The sequence below is a fragment of the Trachurus japonicus genome, chromosome 24, assembly GCF_045865225.1.
Source record: "Trachurus japonicus isolate A0001 chromosome 24, Traja_1.0".
Classification (NCBI taxonomy): domain Eukaryota; kingdom Metazoa; phylum Chordata; class Actinopteri; order Carangiformes; family Carangidae; genus Trachurus; species Trachurus japonicus.
Window position 1 is genome coordinate 25,911,837 of NC_140930.1, and position 24,409 is coordinate 25,936,245.

Consider the following 24,409-nt stretch of genomic DNA (forward strand, 5'->3'; position numbering starts at 1 on the left):
GAGAATTTTCAGAGTCCTCCGTGCCTTCTCTGAGTTACGGGGGGGTCCGCGCAGCAGTATTTGTCCATATAATGGTTGTGAATGGATACCAACTTTCTTTGTCCAAAAAGACACACCAAAAAACATCCAAATACCTCCATACTGCTCGTCTGTAATGTCCCTCTTGTATTGAAGCCCCGACATGAGACATTTTTCCGCTGGTCAGTGCAGTGAACCGAGACACTGGGAGCTTCCGCTACAAACAAGCTTAAAATATAGACTTATTTAATTTTTTCCAGAACAATTTCTCATGTCGGGGCTTCAATACAAGAGGGACATTAGAGACGAGCAGCATGGAGGTATTTGGATGTTTTTTTGTGTGTCTTTTTGGACGAAGAAAAGTGGTATCCATTCACAACCATTATATGGACAAATACTGCTGCGCGGACCCCCCCGTAACTCAGAGAAGGCACGGAGGACTCTAAAAATTCTCACAGCCCTTAGTCTACATGAGGGTGAGTAGATAATGAGTGAAATTTGAATTTTGGGTGAACTATCCCTTTAAATGTGTTGGGATGCTCAGTATGCGAGTGGTTGATCGTCGGTTCGATTCCTATCTGAGACGATCGTTTGTGCATGCTATTCCCCCAGTCTCTTTCCCTGTCTCTCTACCCTGTCCTTTCAAATAAAAACACACAAAAAGTATCTTTAAAAAAAAAAGAAATGTGTTAGTGTTTCTAAGAAAACATCTGTTGCTGTTATTCCATCATCTTTAAACACGCACTCCACCCTCTCTCCCATCAGCCACCCATTTTCCACCAAGGCAGATGTCCGTTACCCAGCTGCCATCGCTGTGACCTATGACCCCACCAGCCACTGGCTCAGCTGTGTGTATAATGACCACAGTCTGTATGTGTGGGATGTGAGAGACGTCAGCAGGGTGGGGAAGGTCCACTCTGCCCTGTTCCATGCTGCTTGTGTCTGGGACCTGGAGGTAAACAGGAGACAGTTGCCTGAATGTTGTCTATTGATCAGATGACTGGTGAAGCCAAAACTGGCTTTGCTGACCTCGGGGCCAGTTTGGAACACACAGCAGTGGATGTTTACATGCATTTCATTTCATTACATTACATTAAATTGCATTGGATAAGCATATTCATGTTATACTCCTATTCATGTGTTAGAATTCATGACAGTTTTAAATGGTTAATAAAAGGCAATGCATCATTTACTGAGGCCCTACATCATGATAGTTCATGATGATGTTGTATTTTAAGTGTAACTACATTTCTCAGCTTGTCGTCTCTATAAATCTACAGACTGTTGTTCCTCCTCAGATTTATGTTCCCTGACTCTCCACCTACTCATCATCTCTGTCGTTCTTCCCCAGGTGTTCCCAGATGTTCCCGGGGAGACGGCTGCTGGTTTGTCATCGGGCGTGTTCCTTAGCTGCTCCGCTGACAACACCATCAGACTGTGGCACATAGGGGGCTGGTCTCAAACTCGACTTCATTTTCAGAACGTCCTCAGCAGCGTGAGTTTGGCATCGATATCTGTGTGATCTCGCACCGTGCAAAAGAAACTGCTGACATTTTGTAAGTGTATATTCCCCCCTGTCATTGCTGTGCAGGATCTCCGGCATATAATCTACATAGACGGAAACACCGCCACGCTGTTGGATCCAGACTCTATGGCAAATGTGAATGCAGATAAATCAGTGGACGGGCAGACGACAGAGAGCAGGACAGGCATCAGGACCATCTGTGTCAGTCCTGACGGCAAACACCTGGCGTCTGGAGACCGCAACGGGATGCTGAGGTCAGACATGAAGCCTCAGACTTAGACAGTGAACTATTCAGAGTTTGATTCATTTGACAGTCTGCTGTGACTGCCAATTAACTTTTAGAGATATCTTATCTGCTCAGTACTTCAAGTCTCCTACATCCCTAAAAAAAACTTTAATTCTCCTCCAGGGTTCATGACCTCAGCTGCATGGAGGAGATTCTGAAAGTGGAGGCCCACGATGCTGAGATCCTCTGTCTCCAGTACAGTAACCCAGAAACTGGTCAGTGTACATTAATGTTCCTGAATTTGCCTCTTTTCATTTCCTGGGACAAAAGAGCCCTCATCCTGGGAATCCCCGGGAATCCTGAAAAAAAACAGGGGGATACATTTTGATACTGCTTTAAGGCTACTAGATGCTTATATATTAACAAATTAAACAATGACTATATTTTATTACATACATTTTTTTATTTCTTTGTAGCAGGAAAAGAACAAGTACTATGTCACACACTTCCCTCCACGTTAATCAAACCGCAGCATTTTGAAACAAAGTAACAGGATTGTTGGATTGTTCAATCCATAATACTCCCAGATTCCAATGTTCACTTTTCGGAGTGGATATTTATGTTCGAGAATCGTTTGTTTTGCACAGACCTGTTCACAAACTACACAAATTCGGGCCGATTTTCACACAATTTTGTCATGGCCGACAAATTTCTAGTGTTGGGCTGTGAAGGTTTAATCTGAAATGGTGAACATCATAAAAGACAAAAAAATGGTGTAGTCTGGTACTGGCACAGAGACCTATTTTCACCATCAGCAGCAGGCTCACTCCACGTTTGCACATCGTAAGACTGAACCAGTTTGAATATGTTATATCTACCGCCTTTGTACATGACTGACCGAATGTAGGCACTCTAAACAAGAAAATTATACATTTTACACACCTTATTTAGCATGTATTTTTAGTTTAGGTTAGTAGTAAGGCACAATAATTAGAAAATACCCCACCAAAAGGAAAAAAAAAATCCCAGGAACCTCTTTTCCTTCTCGGTATTAAATTCACTGAGCATTTCCTGGGATTTCCCTAAAAAAACGGTCTCAGGCAGCAACACTAATCATTTCAGCATTAGCTGCATGTGAGACATTTACTGAAATCATCTCATCACTGTCAGGCCTGAAGCTGCTGGCTACAGCGAGCAGGGACCGTCTGATCCACGTGCTGGATGCTGAGGACGACTACAGTCTGCTGCAGACACTCGACGAGCATTCCTCATCTATAACAGCCGTCCGCTTTGCTGGTGAGCCACTTGAGACACTGTCAACATCTGACAGCTAATCTTTCCTTAATCCTCGCTTTCATCTCCACTCAGTCCCTCACAAAGTCCCTCTTTTATTTCAGTCGCAACGCTGCTTGTTTAAATAATAGATGACAACTATGTGTAGTCAGGTAGAGCTTTGTTTGTTGTCAGGAAAACCTTTTTTGTGTCATGCACTTTTGTATATTTTGTTCTCTGTAAAATATTTCCATCACTTTACTGCCTCTGATTTTGAATTTGGATACATTTAGTATATGTTGTTTGAAACCATACTTGTGACAAATCTCATTTTCCTTGGAATGTAAATTTGGGGAATACCAGTCATAGCAGTCGGATGGAGGATTGCAGAGTTTCTGTGGTCCCTAATGCTCAATGCATAATTTAAAAAAGGAAAACCGAGTGTAAAAAGCCTGAATAGTAATCGTAGTACTAATGTTTACAAGTAATAAATGTCTTTGTTCCTCAGCAAATGACAACAAGGTGAGGATGATCAGCTGTGGGGCCGACAAGAGCATCTATTTCCGCACCGCACACAAGGTGAGACACGTCTGAGAGAGGTTCAGTTTCTCAGAGCCAACCTTTCATCTGACACATATCTCATTATAGGTGGAATCTGTTGTAAAATATTCAACACACACACACATAATTTATCTGTGTAATTCAACCTTTATTTTATCACGAAAGACCATAGAAGAGTCCTCATTTACAATGGTGTCAAGCAAATTCACAGCAACACAACAAAACATAAAACAATATTAGCTAAAAAACAAGAAGTGAGTAAAGAAAAAATTAGATTAGGAAAAAATAAAACCACAAATAAAACACACAAGTTGTAGTGGAGTTGTAGAGGTGGTAAAAATTCAAATTTTAAGACCTCTCGCGGTTTATTCCAAGTGTGTGGAGCATAATGAGAGAAGAACATTTTTGCTTATTTCAGTTCGAACAAAGTATAGTATAGATCAGCAAGCAGTTTTGTGAATGGGTACCAATACTTTTTTTTCTGGGTTAAGAGAGATGATGTATACGGAGGCAGTAGGTGTGACACAGCTTTATAAATGAATTAAAACCAGTGTTGATCCCTCCTCACTGCCAGCCAACTGTCTGGTAGAGAATACAGTGGTGGGTGTAGGGATCATTTGTTATAAACCTTAGGGCAGAGTGGTGCACAGCATCCAATGGAGTTAGTGAAGAGATAGCTGCTTTTCCATAGATTATATCTCCATAATCTAAAACAGATTACAGTTGAGATTAAAAACTCTAGCAAACTAAACATAACCTGTCACACTTCAACTATTGCACATCCTCAATATTACGCTATTATACAGTATATAATCACCATTTCCAATATGTTATAAACACAATAAGGCTGCTGTCTTTTTAAGAATCACTGGAGAGTCCTTTGTGCCTCCTGACTTTCTGTTTAATGTCAATACAGCGGGACACTGTACAGCAGCAGTTCACAGTGTTTTCCAGCTCATGGTCCATTTGAGAATCTCAAAAATGCTGACGGCCCACATCCCACGCTATAACAACATGGAGGCCACATAATGACTTCTCAGAGCACTTTTTTTGTTTTAATGATAACAATCAAACATTCAAGACGGTGGTTCATCACCATAATAAGCTGTAATGCAAATAGTGTTGTATTTTTGTTAGTTAATCATTACATTTATTTCTTTTATTTATATTTAAAAATAGATTCTCCAGTTACAATCGTTCTGTTTTGCAAAAATTTTGTTGGCCCGCTTGCAGTAGCTTGGCAACCCCTTGATGACCAGCAGCCTACAGCTTAGGAACCACTATAAACTATATACACACACCAAGTAAAATATTTCTTAAATGTTAGAAATCCTCCTGGCCATTAAAGAGACAGTGAAGAGCTGTTTTTGCTTCAGCGTTCAGCAGCCGCTTTTTTTTTATTTATTTTTTTTACTTTCGACTAAAATTCTTCATTAATTCCCCCCATTAAGGACTCACTGTGCAGCACAGCAGCAACACAATCTATTTAGTAGCTTCTCCATCTCTGCAGCGTGTACTACAATAGGAGCATTTGGAGAACAAGTTGTATAACTAAAGCAATAAAGGAGACATCGTGCTGCATTCTTTCCTCTTGATTTGCTTTTGGGTTACTGGGGCAGTTTTCCGTTCGGTCAGACTTGCATAAGTTACAACATTCTTCTTCAACTTAAGACACGATTCAGGCCAGTGCAGTGACTCACAACATCAAATTTTGTCGAGCACAATAAGCAAGTGCTTGTTAGTCTTGAGCAAAACCTCCCCTCAGCATCCAGACGTTTATGGAGTGCTCGTTTTAGAAACTCGTTGCGACAGGTCTGTGCTCTCTGCAAAACCTAAATGAGCGTCGTCTCCGCTGCTCTGTGTTTTCAAGGATTCCTAATGAACCGTAATAATCTTCTTTTCTGACCATGTCTGTGTGATTGGATGCGCAAACACATATTTTCTATGGCCTGAACATCAAAAGTGATATGGCTTATTTTAACTCGCACTGCCAAGCACATTCATTCCACCAAACTTTATCTGAGGCAAAATGCATGTTCTGTATTTACTGCCTTTTAAAACAGCTACGTGTATAAACCCACTTTTAAGATACACACATTGATATTCATTCAAACTGATCTCTCAGCTATTATACATCTGAATACAAAGGTCATATTTAGGTTCTTTTGCAAACAATACAAATGAATATAGTCTGCCACTGATCCTGCTTAGCTACTGTATCTATGCTGTTAGACCTGCGTGTGCCTAATGTGTGTGCACATAGACCGTGCTCGGTAGCAGAGACATGCAGTGTGGAGGTTTGAGTTCAGCTTATTGCAGTTAGATACTCGCTGCACAACCAGGTCAAAGACGGAGCAAAGGTTGTTTTTAATGTCCCACTTTCCCTCCATTTCTTTCAGTTGCTTTCTCATTAATGCTGAAGCCACCGCGGCTTCTCTCCTCCGCACATGTGACAGTTTGTTTTTGTCCTGCAGACCGACAGAGGGACAGAGTTCAGGCGTTCTCACCACATGGTGAGGAAGACCACGCTGTACGACATGGGTGTAGACCCCACCTGTAAATATGCTGCCGTCGGGTGCCAAGATCGCTGCATCAGGTGAGTGTGCAAAGGTGTAATTAATGGGGGGGTTAGGTCCCTTTTTCACATCAGAAAGTAGGTCAAGCCCATATTCTGCTCAGAAAAATAATGAAAAGAGCCACAAGGCCAAATTGGTTCATCATATAAAAGGAGAAAAAACACTGTCCAAAGAGGTAATAGTCATATAAATGAGTCAGCAAGTGAATTGTTGTCTGAAGTTAGTTAGTTTTCTAGTGGCTAGACGTAAAGCTGGGGGAGGACACCACAGAAAAACACTGGTAGGATTTACCTGATCTGAGAACTGATTGGCTTTACTCTCTGAATCAAATTTGGTCTTTACATTGTGTTAATGACAAGGTGTGGCGCTATGATAGCTGCCTAAATCACAAATTGTCATTAGTTCATCTGCCTGGTAAGAAAAAGCCACACAGTGGCAAGTGGTGTTTTGATTCATTAAAGTAAAGTGACGGTGGAGAAAAAAACGAGAACAAAAAAACTTGTTTACCACGACTGGGAATATTTCAGGAGCATGGAGCGATGAGGTGAACGTGCTCTCTGGTTGGCTGGATTTTCCCTTCGGGTTGCCGTACAAACATGTCGGCGCAAGATGGTGACACTCTCTAAAGCCCTTGCTATATGTAGATATAAAAGAATAATTATGAGGCTACGAAAACAACACTAATTTTATTTTATAGTAATTATACACTTACACAAATATATTCTTGGGTAGTATATTCAGATTTTGCCAATAAACCTCGACAAATATTACACACTGGACACACTTTAATGTGTGTTTTGAGAATTTGAGGATTTCAACAGGTGGAAATGAATCTTTTTCTTTCCCTGTTTTCTGCAGGATTTTTAACATCAGCAGTGGCAAACAGAAGAAACTCTACAAAGGATCGCTGAGTGAAGATGGCAGTCTGCTCAGGGTAACATTTCTCTGCACCGTTCACACTCTCCTCCTATACACACACAGCTCATAAACACTAAAATGCTTTTGTATTCGCTCTGGCAGGTACAGATCGATCCCTCTGGTCAATACGTAGCCACAAGCTGCTCCAATAAAAACATCAGCATCTTTGACTTCTACACTGGAGAATGTGTTGCCACGATGTTTGGACACTCTGGTAACAGAGCACACACACACACATATTTTATGTAGCCAAGCTGACAGTTATATAGCAGGGAGGGGATATGATCTATAACCCGTCATCCTTCTTGTTTTGCAGAGATTGTCACTGGGATGAAGTTTACCAACGACTGCAAGCATTTGATTTCTGTGTCAGGTGACAGGTGAGAAGGCAACACTGTGTGTGTAGTTGCACTAGAAAAACCAGCAATTAAATCTTCATGATAATGTCACATTTTTGAAAAAGAATAACAGGTTTTAGTTATTTTAAATTGGAGCTGTAATAACAATGAGATTTTTTTAAAATATGAATGATGTCAGCAATATGCCCCCTTGTGCTAAAATAAAAATTTGGATCATGACCAGGATGGGAGAGCACCCAAATTGAATTCATCTTCAGTCTGTGCTGCTAGAGGAAATGAGTGGGGAAATGTGTTTGCAGACGGTTTCCTCAATAGTCAAGCTGAAATGAAATGCTGAATTTTTAATGCCTCAGTGCTTTTATCTCCTAGCTGTATCTTTGTGTGGCGACTGGCTCCAGAACTGACAATCAGCATGAGAGAGAGGCTCTGCCAGCTCCGACAAAACCCAAACACACCGCCCTGCAAGACCTCCGTTCTCAGGTGATGACACGCACCTCACCTTCAGGACCTTTCATTGATTACATCCTCTCCATAAACTTAGCGCTGATCATAAAGTCACCACCTGGAGAAAATGTCCCCACTTCACACTTAATGACCAGCAGAGTACTCATCATTTTTCAGGCGGGAGGTGTACAGCGCCCCCACCCTGGGAGGATTGTCCTCAGACAGTGACCATGAGCATGAGGGGGAGGACAGAGCAGAGAACACCGACCCCAACGACCCCGAAGACAACTCCAGCAACACGTCATCTGACAGCAGCCATGGAGAGGAGGACACAGGTACAGTCTGACTGAGCAGTATGAGAATATAAACACAACAAAATGTAATGGATAACATAAATGTCCCGATATGGAGGGTGGTGTTTCTACATCACCTATAAGAGGATATATTATTATCACATAAATACACCCTCTGAATATACGAAGATATGACATAATATGAAATAGCCACCCATATCCAATAAGATTTGTACATGTATGTATATTAAATTATAGCCTATGTGGTGGATTTTTATCTGGTATTTGAATATTAAAACAACATACATATAACAATGTTATATGTTTTTCTTATCAATTTCACATCAATTTTAAGATGCCTATAGATTAGAGGAAAGTGTCTCAGGTCTTTATAGTATATAGTGAATGGGTCTTTGGGGATGTACGTATATATTATATATAGATAAACATACATGTTTGTATGGCCTTTTTCTATATATTTAAAAATATGAAACTGTTGCATTGGTAATAGGCTTTATATATAATTTACTTTGTACATATATTCATCTCATCTCATCACATTTAGCCTATATAGTCAATGTACATACATTGCACATGTAGAAATTCAGTATACTGTATGTACATGTATTACATTTGCATATGGAGCGGTGCTGACTGTACTCCACATGTTTATCAAGGGAACTAGAGGGGTCTAGTACTGAGCAGAGGGATATTTGCAAGCAGCCATGCTTGTGAGCATCTGACCTGCTGCAGTGTCCTTGACCTTTGACCTCTCTGTGTGTGAGTGCATTAGAATGAAAAATGTAATCCAGGGGTATAAAAGCTATCTGTAATTATTCTTCTTTTCATTCAACAGGAGGCTCAGATGAAGGGCAGGACTGGGAACTGGCAAAGGTATGTGGTTATACTCAAGGTTATCAGTGTAAATGAAAACATAAACATCCTGAAGACGTCCTTATTTTTGCACTTTGACCTTTCCTATGAAGTAAATTGGTCATAATCAGATTCCAGAGTTCATTATCTGTGCTTTCTAGCAGCTGTATGTGTGTGTGGACAGCCAATGAACAGAACATTTGCAGCTGCTGTCGACCGTCTTTCCTAGTTTTCTATCAGTACCTCTGGAGGAACAAAGTGTCTTAAGTATCTCAGGCTTAACTCCACCACACAAGATTAAATCCTCTGTGATGAACCAGGGAGAAATACTCTGCTGAGTCTTAAAGGAGAAGTCAAATTCATTCTGAAATATACAGCCATAGTTAGAGGATTAAAGAGTACATCACACAACCTCATCTGAAGGAATATTGACACTGTTACTACTTGTCAGCTTTTATTTCCAGAGCTGCTGTTTGATATTTTCTCCAACTCTTCCTTACAGCATGGAGTCATCAGCCCAGTCACCCCTGACTCTGCTAAGCGTCCTCGGAGGCGCTGGTCTCATCGTATGGGCTCTCTGGAGCTGATGGTGAAATCCATGCTGGACCTGAGGCAGTTGGAGACCTTTTCTCACAAGAAAAACCCTAACTGCCTCCCCCATGACAGAGAGAGACAGAGCACATCCAGCCTTCAGGAGTCCATGGTACGCATAGACGCAGAGGATGCTTATGATGGAGATAGAGGGAGGTGTGCGTGTTTAATTGCACAGATACATCACCTGTGCTCATTTCCTGCAGCAGCAGTTGGAGGAGAGATCCAGGAGGGATCGGCCCCGGCCACCCGCTGACTGGCCGTCCTCACAGCCATCCAAGGGCATCAGGGGGACCGATGGAGCTCTGCCGTACCCCGAGGGGAACGAGGACAACACCGGTCTACAGGGCAGGTAAATCCCTGCCTGCTGCACGCAGTTTTCATTACGGTGACCTCGAAAAGAGAACAAAAGCATCTTTCTATTCTCGGCTTAATGTTTCCCTCTCTGCCCTGTTCCTCATTGTTTCCACCTCTGTGTGTTTTCCTACGTCAGTGATTACATGATGAAGGAGCAGCACTGCAGGATGCAAGGGCGAGGGATCCGCAGTGAGAGCCAGGACAGCCGAAGCCCAGACAGTGCTTGTTCCCTGGGCTACGACAGCAGGGACTCCAGCCCAGATTGTGTCCTGGATGGTGAGGGCAACAGCAATAAGAGACAAAATAACAAAAACCACAGTTTAGGCAATGGATTGTAGAGGTGTAGCTGCATTAGAAGGAGAGTACAAGGCCACAGAAAACGAGGAGTGGTATTTAGTAAAGCAACTTCCATATGGATGGGAATTTCAGACATTAGCATCCCCCAGTGGTAGCATCAGTGTCTGACAGAAGTGCATCCTGCACTTCCTCCTAGACTGAACAGATTACACCAGGATTATACTTTTTTTTCTCAAAATGATTTAACAAATTCTCTAAAATGCTAAAATAATGCAAACACATAATGGCAGATTTGCGCTCAATTCAGTTCATTAAACTGTATTGTCTCTGTGGAGAAATTTGTAGTATGCAGTATGTGTATTGCAGTTCCACAGAAGACAACATCAAAACAACATGCTCTCATACTCATACACACTTGCACACACATGATAACCCCCCACATATAGCTCCATATGGCATGACCCACATAATTCATAGATTTCTGCTCAATAGCTTGCAAGGAGGGCATTCTTCAGTGAACAGCCACATTCATTGCTGTATTTTCTACATTTCTGTTTCATCATATGAAATATCTTCTCCAAGTGTGAGTGCAGAGGCTGCAAGAAATAAAACGGACATGAAAGCCATGATATGCTTTCAGTGTACAGTGAAGCTGATACCCCCTGAGAGGGATTGGAGCACACACAGGCTTGGGTTTTTGATAAAAAACATGTCAGATAATACTATCAAAGCTTCAGTGTTCTGACTGGTCATTGGTTAAGGACTGTGTAGTACCTGATCTATGCAGTAGATGTGTCAAGGTCAAGTGGGTTTAGAAAAGGGTTTTCTTCCTCTCAGCTGAAGCCTACCTGTTCTTCTTTTTGCTTTTAGACTCTGCAGATGTGGAGTCTCTGGGCCAGGACAGCTCTGATGAGGAGAATGAAGAGCGAGAGGAAGAGGAGCAAAAGGCAGAGGTGACGAGTATGGACGAGGCTCTGAGGACAGTGACTGATACTGCTAACCGCAGTCAAGTAAATTTCCTTAAGCAGAACTATGAGACTCTGGCAGAAAGCTGCAGCACAGGTGAGAAAAGGCACAACTCGTACTATGTCGGTACAGACCCACCCACAATATTGATTCCTCTGGTGCTTGACCAGCACTTTCACTTTCATTTTCTTTTTCTCTCTGTGTCACTCTCTGTTTTTGTCCTCTCTCTGCCTCTGTCCCCATTTTTCCTTTACGGGTTTTTCTAACGCCTGATGTCTGTCCACAGCTGAGCAGAGCAGGGTCCCAAGGCTCAGTATGTCGTCACGCTTCCTGGCCAGAGGACATAATAACAGGTACTGTTTACCACTTCAGACCAGTGCAGAGTCACAGCTTTAATTATAAACCCATGTGGACTCACGCACACTGCTCTGCTAAACCATCTGTATACTGCATGGAGCAAGCCAAGCTCTCAGTTTAAAATTGCATTGTTAAATCTATCTTGTATGTGAGAATATTATTGGGTGTATAGAACTTGCTTGCTTGTAAAAATCTGTTATTTGATATAAGTAAGTTTAATCATAATCTGGAAATGTGCATGTTCATATTTCTGCCAAGAATAGAGAAAATCGATGCCACTGTCATGTCTATGCTGTACAGTGAATATGCTACTCCATTAGCTTTACTGGAAACAAGGAAAAACAGCTAGCTGGCTCTGTCCAATAGAACAGTGTTTCTCAAACTTTTTTCAGTCAGGCCACCTTTCAAAAGTGCATAAAATCTCACGGCACCCCTGTGTAAAATGTAATTCAAAATGACACTGCATAGCCTAAATGTAAATGTCCTGTTTATTTAGACGGGACAGTATTACAGTATTTATGCATAGGTGCCTCTGTAGCCTACATATGCACACACACACACACACACACACACACACACACACACACACGCACACAATAATCCGCAATGTGAGAGGAAGAGAGAAAGGTCTACATGCGCGCAGCGCAGGCCACGCGTTCACATGAATATCCACCGGCGTCTCCGCTCCGTTCTCACTCCGTTGCGAACAATCAGAGAGTTTCCACCGGTGGAAGAGGAGAGAGGCTGTGACTCACCATCAATGTGAGACGTGAGCCTGGTACGACGCATTTTTTTCATAGCGTCCGGTGGACACGGACCCTACTGCTCTGAGTGCCCGTGACCAACGGCCGTCTCTCTCTCTCTCTCTCTCTCTCTCTCTCTCTCTCTCTCTCTCTCTCTCTCTCTCTCTCTCTCTGAACGCTGCTGAAACGAGCCGCCAGCGCCGCTTGATATAGGCCTACCTACTGTATATATCAGGGGTGGAGTGGGGCAGGGTTAGAATAAGAAAAATAAGAAATATGGGTAATTTAGCTATTTCCTTCAGAAGTGGGCACTAAGATCATGGATTTGTATTAAAAGTAGGCTACAGAAATGCTGAATGGGGTGAAAGAGCTGCAATTAGTGCCACTCAAGCATTAACGCTGCTGACCAGAACATTACATCCAGTCAGGTATATTTCCCCCTCCCTACTCTGCTCTGTGAATGGATTTTACTGACAGCGCTGCACACGCCACGGTTTGGGGTCTTGTCCTACTCACCAACATGCTTCGGTGCCCATAGGTTCCGACTCTCAAGTGGTTAAAATCCAGAAGTAACGGTACCGCGTACCGACCAGGTACCGACGTACCGGCCCACTTAGCACGGACTGTGTTGTCTTGTTAAATGAATATAACTTATAAATAACGTGACACACGGGCAGGACTGATAAGCTTTGCTGTTTAGCTTCCGTGAGTCCTTCTATTTTTAGCCGTAGCCGCTAGTTTAATGATAACTTTCTCAGTGACTTTTCTCTAGCGCGTTTCCCTTTTCCCATGAGGCTTTGCGCCATTCTACAATTTAAGAACGAACAAACATTGCTGGTTATTTTATATGTTTGGTCATGAAAGTTCAGTTATATCTGAACAAAAAGAATTAGATAAAGACAGGAGGCTAAACAAAAATCATTTAGTAGTCTGGATTGATGAGAGTCTGCGTCACTATCGCAACCATGAGTGAGATGTAAAAAGACAAGAAGTGGTATAAATAATGGTTGGACTGTTGACATAAATTAATTCAAGGAAACCTTAATTATATTGTTACAATTATGTATTGTACATATAAAACAAATTAGATGAAATTCGTTGACTAATGCTGTTTAAAGATGCTGCCAGATTGATTTTTCTATGTTGAACATAGCCAGCTAGGCCCACCCTTTTAGAAAAAGGGTCCTATGTTCCCGACCTGGGGAACATAAGTAGCCTACGCTCCCCCGGTTTGCTGGAATCATTTTTAGCACACAGGCACGTATCAATTCAACTAATTTAACTCCTGACCTGTTTTCCAATAATCAATTATTACTTTTAGTAACACAGATTTATTGTCATTAAATGCAATAAAGCGACAGTCTTATGAACAGTAACAGTAAGACTGTTAAAATACAGACATGATTATGGTATTGATAGTTTCTTCTTGAAATCTCTGTAAGAAAGAAGAAGAAACCCCAAAATGTCAGACCACTCCTTTGACATACTTTATTTAACTGTGTATTGTTTCTACCGATCTCTGCAGGGGGTTGTCTCTGTTTGCCAAAGTGCATGGAAAAGAACAAGGTAGCCACTCTGCAAAGCCCCCGGTGTCTAAAGTACGGCCTTTGATGGAGGATGGCCGGAGTGTAAACATGGAGGACGAGACCCCTGTGTCCCTTGGCAGGATCGAAAGACCAAAGTAAGGAGGAAATACAGACTAGGAGTTGCAAAAGTGCTTCTTTGGTAGGCTTGGCTGATTGGATTATTATTAAGAAGCACAAAAGGTACCCTCTTTGTAAATGACTGAATACATTTTTTATATTGTTTAAAACCAGTCTGAACCAAAAGGAGGTAAACATGCAAACAGGATAATGCTGATGCAAATAAAAGACAGACTAAATGAGTAAAATGCAGCACAGACAAATAAAGGCATGAATAACTGGATTTGAAGTGATCTTAAAGCTGTGGTGTTGTATCACAACAGGGCAGATGCTTCAGAGAGGGACTGTACTCCTGTCCTTAGACCCCACAAGAAGAAGTCTTCAGCATCCCACCTGTGGAGGATGTCCAACCCTCCATCCAGAACTCCACTGCTATTGGACAAAACATCTTTGAAGAAATCACACTCTGCCCAGAACCTGACCTCAGAATGTACGTTTCATCATCATTGAGTTGATTTTTTTCTTTACTCTTATTTTCTACTGTTTATGTAACAATAGTGGTGGTGGACAAAGAAATGCTGTTAAATGTACCAAATAATTCATACTGACTGTGAAAAATGACCTGGAATTGGCAATATATTATCCAGATAACCTGCTTCTGTTTTCTCAAAACAAGACACTGATATCCACTTCTTCATCCTTTCTCCAGCTCCCTGCTCCCCTGCGCTGTCAAGTGACCGCAAGATGTTACGCAAGAGACCTCAGCAGCTTTTCCTGGATCACGATGTTCCCAGTCTGTCTTTCCACCTTTCCTCACCTTCCTCTGGGTCACCTCAGTCTCCCCAGTCCCCTCTGCCTTGGGAAAGCCCCAAACTCAAAAGCCAGCACTCCTACATGAATCCCACGGCTAGCTCTATTGCCAAAGGCAATCGGTCCTCCTCCATGGGAGACGGCATCCATGTGGGAACGCCACCTCGCTCCCCTCCCTTCCTTAAGGGCAGGAGGTCATCAGTGGAGCTGGAGGTGGAGCACCCACTGCTCACCTCATCACCAGTCACCGCTCTCCCTTCCTCTCTGTCATCATCGTCGTCCATCTTACCGTGTCCTACATCAAACAGTCCCTCCCCTACTCCTTCCCATCCCACAGCTACAGTTTCACCCACTCCTTTAAGCCAGAACATTCCGCCCTCTCGCATCCCACTTCCCAAGCAGCCTCTCAGCCCTCGACGCAGCCTCTGCCTGGAGTTAACTACAAGCTCAAGTTGGCCTGGAGGTCCAGCGAGAGCTTCTACGCCTACAATAGACCCTGGATGTAATGTAACAGGAAGCAGACAAGGTTTGTCAACCAATCTTACACCATGAGATGTGCCATAATACACATTACACACACAGTTAATTCAAATAGATCCCTGACTATTCCTGTTGCTTTGTGTTTATCTTGTTATTTCTAGTACTAGGTAGACATCTGTCTTTGAATTTGGATCTTTCTTTGCCAAGTTCCCTACCAGTGAAGAGAGGCTCGGTTTCTGACAGGTACATGTTCACATCACCATCACTAAACACAACCTGTTGCACATGTTTTTTTGCTGGAGGCTGTAAAGACTTGATGACAGCAGAACTAAAATCCCCTCCAAGAACAGCAAGTATTATGTCCAGCTAAAGTTTATTTATCTGTCTTTTACATGAGAGTGCTGCAGTGTTAAGTAAATTGATTACATTTTACCGGATGTTTGCATTCTACTCTTTTGAACTCAGATGTCTTTTTGTCAGAATTTGCATACAGCAGTTAACTGACACACATTTCTGACATACCTTCCCAGTGCCAAGCAGCCAGCACAGGTGGCTGTAGCTGAAGAGTGCCCTCTGGTGCCCGAAGAGGCCCCCGCATCAAGTGCTAACCCCCAGCCAGGTCTGACTCCACACAACTCTTATTAACCTGTCTGTCACAAACAGTCCTCCTCTCCATCACTGCATCCCCTCACACTGATCCCCTTCCTGTCCTCTGGCCTGTCTGTCTGTCAGTCTGTGTCTGTGTCTTGTGTCCCTCAGTCTGTCTCGGTGCCCCCCCCCTACTGTCAGTTCTGTGAGTCCACAGATGAAGGGAGATAATGATGTTTTGAATTCTCCTCTTTTTCCCCTCATTTTAATGTCATCTGTGTGCCTCTTTATCTCCGTGGTGTGCTGCTCAAAATGTAAATTACTGTCGCACAAAACAAAGATGTCTTGCAACAGGCTTGAAACATGTCACTTGAAATATCAAAAAAACAGTTGATTACTATATAAATTGTTTCGCAAAATGCTTTCTAAAAGAGAGGGAGACGTTTTCCATTTAGACTCATCATGTCACCCTGGTAATCACAAGATATTAAGCTGCAATATCTAATAGAATTTGCTCACAATAACACTCTTATTTGGATATTAATACAATAATAACCAAATATTTAATATGATTTTATGACCCACCGTTACCTGAATTGCTCACTCACTACAGTGCTGAGGTGAATCTTAAAATAACTTCCTTATCCTGTTCTTCATGCTTCTCTGCTGCTGCGTTCTCAATCGTGACTGCACTTTTTTTTTTTTTTTTGAAAACACACTCACCATGAATGCCATTAAATCATACTGAGTCCACATTTGTACCTACAGCTGTGTGTTTTGCTCGAGGAAATAAACTGTGAAATCATTTTCTCATTTTCACAGCTCACGCCGCCGCTGCTCTCCAGACTCGAACAGCAGCTTTTTCTATAGTTTCTCTTCTGCTACCAAGTTTTTTGTTGTTTTTTTCTTCCTTTTTCTGCTCTTTAACCTTTTGTTCAACATGCACTGTGCACCCACTTCACTCAATAACAGTGTGTTTGTGCCTATCTGCTCTGTGCTGTACGTGTGTCTTTGTGCACTCTCCAATTTGCCACATGCAGGGCGATACTTGAAAGAGCCATTCTCTCCCTCTCTCTGCAGATAACCCCATCTCCTTGGAAACTTGTAGGCAGGTTGTTACTGAGCTTCACAACAGTCTGAGGAAAACTGTCATGCTCTACACCACGGTCAGTGAATGTGTGTTTTTGTGTTTGTGTGCCTACATGAAAATTAGAACAAAATGAGATGGAGAGTTAAAAGAGCAGGAAAGGTGGAGAAAAGAGGGAGATCATGAAGAGAGGAAAGAGATAGTGATGCTTTCTCACATATTACACCTGTAATTTCTCATGTTCCTCTTGTTATTGTTGTGAATTACATGTAAAGGTTGATAATACTGCTGAGAATTTTAAAATCCTGCATTTTCACATAATGTCACTGTTTTGTTGTGTCGTCTACTCCTGTGGATGCTGCCACTGGGTTTCAATTACCTCACATTTTAACACATTCTTGATCAGCTGCAGGTCTGAAATGATTTTTCCAATAATTCATTTAATAATTAAATACCCCACAGAAGGCCTTCATCAGGCAGATGAAAACAGTGTGTGGAAGTTTTCTCTGTTGAACTTATTTGGTCATTCAGTCCTCTCCAACGCACCTGTCTGTCTTTTGGAGTGTGCATAATAAGCTCTTCAAGTTTAACTTCATAGGACAAATTGTGATGGTCTTGTTAGTGGTGGGTACTGTACCTTTAGGGCTGCGAATGACACACAAATTTAGGGTCAGTTTATCCGTTCATTATTTTCTCGGGGGACAACCGCCATTCCAACATTCCACCAGTCCGACATACAGGCCTCTAATTGTTTAAATGACAACACTTAATTTTCTATCAAACATCACATAATTCCGACAATTCTTGCCTCCTATGGTCGGAATGACTGTATTTTTTTTCTTTTTTTAAACATCCTGCCTTTCTGACAATTCCTTTAATAGCGTATTTTTTCCCCAAAAGATTCTGCACTGGTTGGGTTTAGGCAATGAAGAAAGGAGTTGTTTAAGTTTAGTAAAAAGACCAGGTAGAGGCTAGACAGGCCAGAGAGAGTCCAGATAAGTAGGAGGGAGTCAGTCACCTGTTGAGTAACGTACATTTCCTTATATTGAATGTTGGAATGGTGGGACAATGGCATGTTAGAATAGCAGTATGTTGGTATGGTGGTATGTCTAAATGGTGGTATGTAGGAATGCTGGTATGTTGGAATGACAGCATGTAACCAATTTTCTCACAACAGAGAAACTGTTCCCAGAAAATATTTGGATTTTTTTTTCCTTTTTGCTTGAACAGTGGCTTGAATTCATTTCCGTTAAAGGGAAACTTCACCCAAAATGGATAATTCACCAATTCTCTACTCAGTGTCATGCCAAGGAAGGATTTGGAGAACTTTGGGAGTCATCAAAACTTTTGGAGTTCCAGGGGGGGTCCGTAACAGATTTTCATCTAATGGCGGTGGATAGTGCTCACTTTTGAATCGTCCAAAACACACACTATGAAACATCCAAATACCTCCATATCAAAATTAATTTGATCTCTGTTGTAGCAGTAGCTCCCAGTGGCTCTGTTGATGTTTGTGCGCATGTGTGAGATTTGCTGCGAGATGTTCTTCCGTGTTTATATCATACATCCACTGGTTTACAATGATGAACAATCATCTCGCAGCAACTTTCTCTCATTTTGATAAGTTCTCCAAACCCTTCCTTGGCATGATGTGAGTAGAAAATTGGTGAATTATCGATTTTGGGTGAAATATCCCTTTAACCATTTAATCAACTAATTATCTCAGCTTTAGACACATTTCAAATGTAGACAACAATATTATTTGGTAAATAAAAAAAGGTTAATTTATCATAAACAATCATGTTGCTACTAAACCTAATAAAAAAAGTCAAACACACTTGTAATAGTCTGTCTGCCTGTCTGCTTGGCTGACTGGTTCATGTATGTTTGGGTTCATCTCAACCAGGTTCTGCAGAGCGACCAACAGCCCAGTGAGGACCAACAGCAGATGAGGGGAATCCTGTCTAACGCCTTGTTCATGGTCAAGACAGAGCTGGACTCTCTGCCTCACACATCCTCACTGTGTGACGGCGCCCAAGGGGAACAGGGGGTCAGAGGTGAGGGAGACAAGGCCCTCGCTCTGCTGGAGCAGTATGCTGAGCTGCTGCTGAAGTCAGTGGAGAGGAGACTAGACACCAAGACCTGAACAGATAGACTGATGTTTCCCATGCACATACAGTACTGTATTCTAGCAGAGCCAGAGACACAGACACTTTCACACTCGGTAGCACTGTGAACTGAACACTTGTTATTTTGCACAGAGATCCTCTGATGAAGTATGTTACATAATTCTTACTAGCACAGAGATCCTCTGATCTTATTTTCTGACCTTTTATTGAGTGTGAATAGAACATGTTGGGGATTATGCACTGAAGTAAGAATAAGAGAAGAAAGTTGCCTTATTTTTCAAGATGCCATAGTTTGTCTGTTTCCACTTTTTTAAATTGTAATGAGTTTTTTAAATGTTATGAAGGGAGATACTAGAGGGACAAGTTTGATGAAGCACATGATGAGCACAAGTAGTTGAAAACTGGTGAAGAGATGTAGTTGACTAAACACTGTACAGTATGTGGGTTATAAAACTCCTCCTGTGTAATTATTACATTGACTTGTATTACTAGTCACCATTAGTCCTGTACCTTTACTTGTAGTAATGCTCTTAGAATAGAAAACTGACATTCCTCCTAAAGGTGGCAGTACAGCTGTTTTCAACCGTCTTTGCATCCTTTCCAGACCAGTGCATGTGGGCCAAAATGGTTTTGTTTACATATTAAGAAAGAAGAGGGTTAGGTGATGGAGAGAGCAGGTTTTTGTGGAAGGATAGAGGAAGTGAAGTCAAGGTGTGTGGATAGAATTGTGATGTTGGAGTGTGAGGTTGGAGGTAAGAGTTTGATGACCTGGAAGGATGTTGAAGCTCCTCTGTTTGTCATGTAATTCATATTCTTCTGCCAACAGTGTCTCCCTGGTTTCAACAGTAACTGTAACTTGTCCTTATTACTCTGTATTGTATATTAGACATCAGATCCTTTTTGTTAGTTGATTTTTCTTCTGTACGTTTCTGAACGTTTTTGTAGTGCTGCTTTTAATGTTCTGCTCAGATGTTTCTCTGAGAGAGATTTTTCTTCTATGTTGCTGTTATACAGTTTCTAATTACTGCACTCATACACTTTCTAATTACTTTATGTCTTTATGGTCTCTTACAAGAATAAACATGGAGATGTTGGTATTATTATGGTATTATATTTTATTATGAGTGAAGAATAATCATTTCAGTTAACAGAACCTCAGAGAGCTGAGACATAAATTATTTCCAAACAATATCGACACATGTATTATTCTCTTTTAGTAGTTATTTGATCATATAGCAAAGATTATACACAATAAATAGCAGTAGCATATTTGTGGTGAAAAGCTGTTCATATACAAACTAGTTAGTTACGTAGCATATTATTGAATGAGCTCAGCTCATGTGTTTATTAATATTAAATTAGATACTAACACACATTCAATCTTTAAGCACTATTGCCTCCAGAGTAAAGTGTATTAATGCATGTATGTAGGCATCTGGGAAAATTTCTATATGTGTCCTTTTATGCATTTCTGCTGCATTTACAGCACACACTCACAAAAACATTGTATTTCCTATGGAAGTGTCTCCACATTGACAAAGGTGAGGACGACATCATGCAGGATGTTGATCCTGTCAATCTGGTTGAGCTCTCTGACGCGGTGTCTGAACTCAAACAGTGGGATGTTGTTCACCGCCACCCTGAACGACTCCTGAGTGCACAGAATCTTCATCTGGAACAGAGACCAACACCAACTATGTAGCACTTCAATCAAGACCATGAGCTATCACACATACAGTGTTCAGTTTCTCCTGTTGTACCAAATCTTTTCACTGGCGTTCAAACAAAGAACAACAATGTACTGTACAAGATGAGTTTCTATATTTTCCTAATGCAAAATCCAGGGCAACTTCAAGATAAGATGCAACAGCAGGGACCATACAGGAAACACAGACACGAGGACTGTTGGACACAGAATTAGCTCCTCAGATTAGTCACTGCTTGTTGATGCCTCTAAAGCGTAATTGTTATTGATGTTATTGAGCAACATGAGACCCCCACTGACCTCCAGTAGCCTCCCTGCAGTACATCAGTTCCCTTATCTAGGACTCGCTTGCACAAACGATTTTCCAACCCTTTCCATCTTTTCCAAACGTTATCCTGATATTAACCATGAGAAAGTGACCTGGAGTCAGTTAAAGGTACCCTGTGCAGACTTTTGAAACATCATCATCTTGTACAATTCAAATCAGACAATGGTTAAAATGATTAGTGGCTTCTATTTATTAAATTAAAAACTGTATGAAAAAGCAATAGTGGATTAGCAGCTGCAGACGCTCACACTTCAGTGACTAAATGTGGTCAAGATTTATTGATGTTATGTTAGCATGCTACACATAGCATCTTAAAGCCCAGTTCCTCAATGTATTATGTAATTAGAGCCCTCTCTCTAAAACTCACCTCAAATGGGCTCCCAAGAGCAAAGGGGAAGGGTCCCTTCAGGTCTCTCTCCTCCGCACCCCAGCGCTCACCCACTTTGTGATTACGGACCACAACCTGTTTGCCCCCCTCATTGAAGCGAGGGTTGATATGAAAGGCGATGTCATTGCCTCTCAGAAAATTCACTGTGAACCTGTAGGAAAAGGAAGCAGGGTGGATGTTGATGGCACTGTGCTGTGTAGAGAAAACTGAATGTTGTGAGAAACAGCATATGGAGATCTTACATTTTAGCATTAGGTTTGATATGACCCATGATGGTCATTATCATTTTGTCATAGACTCCACGAGCCAGGTTCAAGTTGTATGGCACACTCTAAAGAGCAAAAGAGTAAGAGAGGGACCATGGAGCTGTGAGAACTGAGCTGAAAATGTGACCAACCAACATAGATGATGCTTGATGATTGATTGATTGATGCAAGTGAGATCCCCTGCACTTGACTCACCATAGGTCCAGATGTAGGTGGAAGCCAGTGCACAGGCACAAGTGCTGGGTTCTGTCCAGGCCATCCTGACTGTCCTGGGTTATAAGGCCAGCCTGGATGGGCAGGCCAACCTGGTGGACGGTAGCTGGCAGCAGGAGCAGGAGCAGGAACCGCTGGTGGAACTGTGACTGGGACTTGAACTGGAGCTGGGACCTGAGTGGGGACCTGAACTTGAATTGGAGCTGGTTGCTGTGGAGGTTGGTACTGGGTGCCTGGTTGGTACTGGGTGCCTGGTTGGTACTGGGTGCCTGGCCAGCAGGGCTGGCATGGTTGCCCCATAGTAGGAGCTGGAGCTGGAGCCGGAGCTGGAGCTGGGTATATGGTTGTGGTTGGTGCAGGAGCCAGCGTTACAGCTTGTGCCGGGGCTGGAACTGACATAGTTGTAGGGACAGAGACTGGAGCTGGTTGTGGCCCAGGCCAGCAGGGTGTGTTTGGCTGGCCGGTCCAGCATGGTGTTGGCTGGGTGGGCTGTCCTGGCCACGCAGGGAACCCACTGCCAGGTGATGGCAGGCTGGGCCAAAGGCTGTTAGTCTGTGGGGCAGAACCAGCGGGCGGGCAGCTGCCACACAGAGTATCAGAATGCTGAGAGGGAGAGGGAGGAGGAGAGGGGCAGGATGGAGGGGCAGAAGGGTCAGGGGCAGAAGGATCAGGGGCAAGGATGGACATACGGGGAAGAGTAAGGGTGGAAAGGATGGAGGACACAACCTTGCATTTGCAAACATTGCCGTTTGACACAAGCAAAGATTTCAACGCTTATATTTAGATGGAAAAGTAGTTGATTATTTGTTTTATTCTTACCAGTGTAGAGATCTGAGAATTTGAAGAGGTACTTACATCCATGCTGCCTGCCAGAACAAGAGCAGGTGAGCTTTTATTTTCTTTACAGCTTGTTACTTTTTGCTCTTTATCATGAGTAAATCACAGATAACTTTATAATAACAGGGAGATAGAAGAAAACCAAAACAGCTGCACCTTGTCAGAAAAAAAGAAATGGCACAACAACCTGCTAAACTATGGCTAAATCTAAAAAACTATGTTGAACTGTTGTGTCAAGTCATAGAGCATGCACCACGCTCCATAGTTCTCCAGGTGACCACCAGAGGACTCCAGATAGCTTTTCAATTGACAGCAAGGAATTCATGCACTGGGTGACTTTTGTATTTCCATATAGATATACATTGTTAACTTAAGCTTATTGAATGCCAATGAATGAATGGGATGTGGCCTACTAATTGAATGATGGCAGCTGAAGACGTCCTCAGTCACACAGAAACATAATGACACATTCACGCTGGATTGTATGTGCACTTAGAGAGGAATGTGCAGCAACAATGATTCTTTGGTGAAGAGCCATGATATAGTTGTTCCTGTGGCTGCAGATTCAATTACTTTTAATACGTTATTTAAAACATAAGCACATGGATTTGCTATTTCATCCTGGCTAATGGTTGCCATCAATAAGAATTACAACCCAGATAAAGATGATTCACAATAATTTATAATAGATGCTGCACTTGGAAAATAATATTCCTCATATAAATCCATATAAAGATGTCTAATGGCACTGCATAATTATGTTTTCAATAGCTATGTTTTTGATCATGTCATCATATTCACTAACATTACTGTAGTAAATCAATGCACAGCAATCAATCTTGAACACACATACACATATAAAAGATGAAATATACTTTTATATCACTCTTACCAGTTTATCATTTCATTTGTTTAGTGCACCACTATAATATACACTACATAGAATATTAGGCCAGGAACAGAGAATATGATTTTTTCTTAACACAACAAAACAAAACACAAAAGTACAATTGTGCAAACTGTCAAATTAAGACTGAAAGTGAAGTTACCTCCTTTTTGTGTCCTTTGTCCTCAGGTGCACCCAGCAGCAGGCTGCAGGCTGTGGTCTAGCTCAGGTGAATCAGGCAGCTCGTAGCAAAGCACATAGCAACTCTCTTTTATAGCCTCAAACCCTGTCACCACTTGGTCACTCCTCACTTCATCACTCCACTTGTCAGAAAGAGACGCCACGCCCTCATGTCACAGCATATGTGCAAATAAGATATGGTGAGAGATGTGTTGGCTTTAAAATTCTATGCAACTTAGTCTCTTTTGTTTTGCTCTTGTTCCATGTACTGCCTCATCCTCAGGAGTCTGACTTCACGTACTGGAAGTTACGAAGGTTCTAAATAAAATAAAATAAAAATTAAAGGCAAAGGTTAAAATGTTTGTTAGCTAACAACATTAAATCAACTAAATTTGCAGACTACTTAAAATAGTGCATAATCTCTCCCAGATGACACTTATATAATTTTTTATTTTGCCTACGGTAACCTAGGTCCACTGGCAACACAATGGCC

At 42.0% G+C, this 24,409-nt stretch overlaps 2 protein-coding genes across 6 annotated transcripts in view; one reads left to right on the forward strand and one right to left on the reverse strand.

Moving 5' to 3' along the window:
• The window catches only part of LOC146962081 (mitogen-activated protein kinase-binding protein 1-like), a 29,772-nt gene extending 10,373 nt beyond the window's left edge, over nt 1-19,399 (forward strand). The window contains exons 9-33 of one of the 3 annotated variants that reach the window (XM_085770569.1): nt 784-973; nt 1,370-1,513; nt 1,610-1,797; nt 1,953-2,044; nt 2,940-3,065; nt 3,550-3,620; nt 6,077-6,198; nt 7,037-7,112; nt 7,199-7,310; nt 7,413-7,476; nt 7,825-7,935; nt 8,077-8,234; nt 9,049-9,086; nt 9,568-9,768; nt 9,863-10,008; nt 10,150-10,289; nt 11,181-11,372; nt 11,563-11,629; nt 13,902-14,057; nt 14,343-14,509; nt 14,729-15,355; nt 15,471-15,552; nt 15,840-15,928; nt 16,978-17,063; nt 18,891-19,399. In XM_085770569.1, the coding sequence (XP_085626695.1) occupies nt 784-973; nt 1,370-1,513; nt 1,610-1,797; nt 1,953-2,044; nt 2,940-3,065; nt 3,550-3,620; nt 6,077-6,198; nt 7,037-7,112; nt 7,199-7,310; nt 7,413-7,476; nt 7,825-7,935; nt 8,077-8,234; nt 9,049-9,086; nt 9,568-9,768; nt 9,863-10,008; nt 10,150-10,289; nt 11,181-11,372; nt 11,563-11,629; nt 13,902-14,057; nt 14,343-14,509; nt 14,729-15,355; nt 15,471-15,552; nt 15,840-15,928; nt 16,978-17,063; nt 18,891-19,130 (3,685 nt within the window). In that variant the 3' untranslated portion in view covers nt 19,131-19,399. The remainder of the gene's footprint in view (nt 1-783; nt 974-1,369; nt 1,514-1,609; nt 1,798-1,952; nt 2,045-2,939; nt 3,066-3,549; nt 3,621-6,076; nt 6,199-7,036; nt 7,113-7,198; nt 7,311-7,412; nt 7,477-7,824; nt 7,936-8,076; nt 8,235-9,048; nt 9,087-9,567; nt 9,769-9,862; nt 10,009-10,149; nt 10,290-11,180; nt 11,373-11,562; nt 11,630-13,901; nt 14,058-14,342; nt 14,510-14,728; nt 15,356-15,470; nt 15,553-15,839; nt 15,929-16,977; nt 17,064-18,890) is intronic. The other 2 variants (XM_085770570.1, XM_085770572.1) reach the window with 2 other exon arrangements.
• Nucleotides 19,400-20,238: 839 nt separating this feature from the next.
• Nucleotides 20,239-22,931, reverse strand: LOC146962082 (uncharacterized). 3 transcript variants are annotated; one of them, XM_085770575.1, is made up of 7 exons: nt 22,833-22,931; nt 22,283-22,616; nt 21,996-22,246; nt 21,777-21,865; nt 21,514-21,685; nt 21,119-21,213; nt 20,548-20,785 (listed from the first exon to the last, which is right to left on the reverse strand). In XM_085770575.1, the coding sequence occupies exons 1-7, from the start codon at nt 22,872-22,874 to the stop codon at nt 20,782-20,784; spliced, it is 987 nt and encodes a 328-aa protein (XP_085626701.1). In that variant the 5' UTR covers nt 22,875-22,931; the 3' UTR covers nt 20,548-20,781. The 3 variants fall into 3 exon arrangements, with proteins under 3 accessions (XP_085626700.1, XP_085626699.1, XP_085626701.1); XM_085770574.1 differs by lacking the exon at nt 21,119-21,213 and having other exon boundaries at nt 20,239-20,785; XM_085770573.1 differs by lacking the exon at nt 21,119-21,213 and having other exon boundaries at nt 20,239-20,785; nt 21,996-22,616.
• Nucleotides 22,932-24,409: the final 1,478 nt, after the last annotated feature.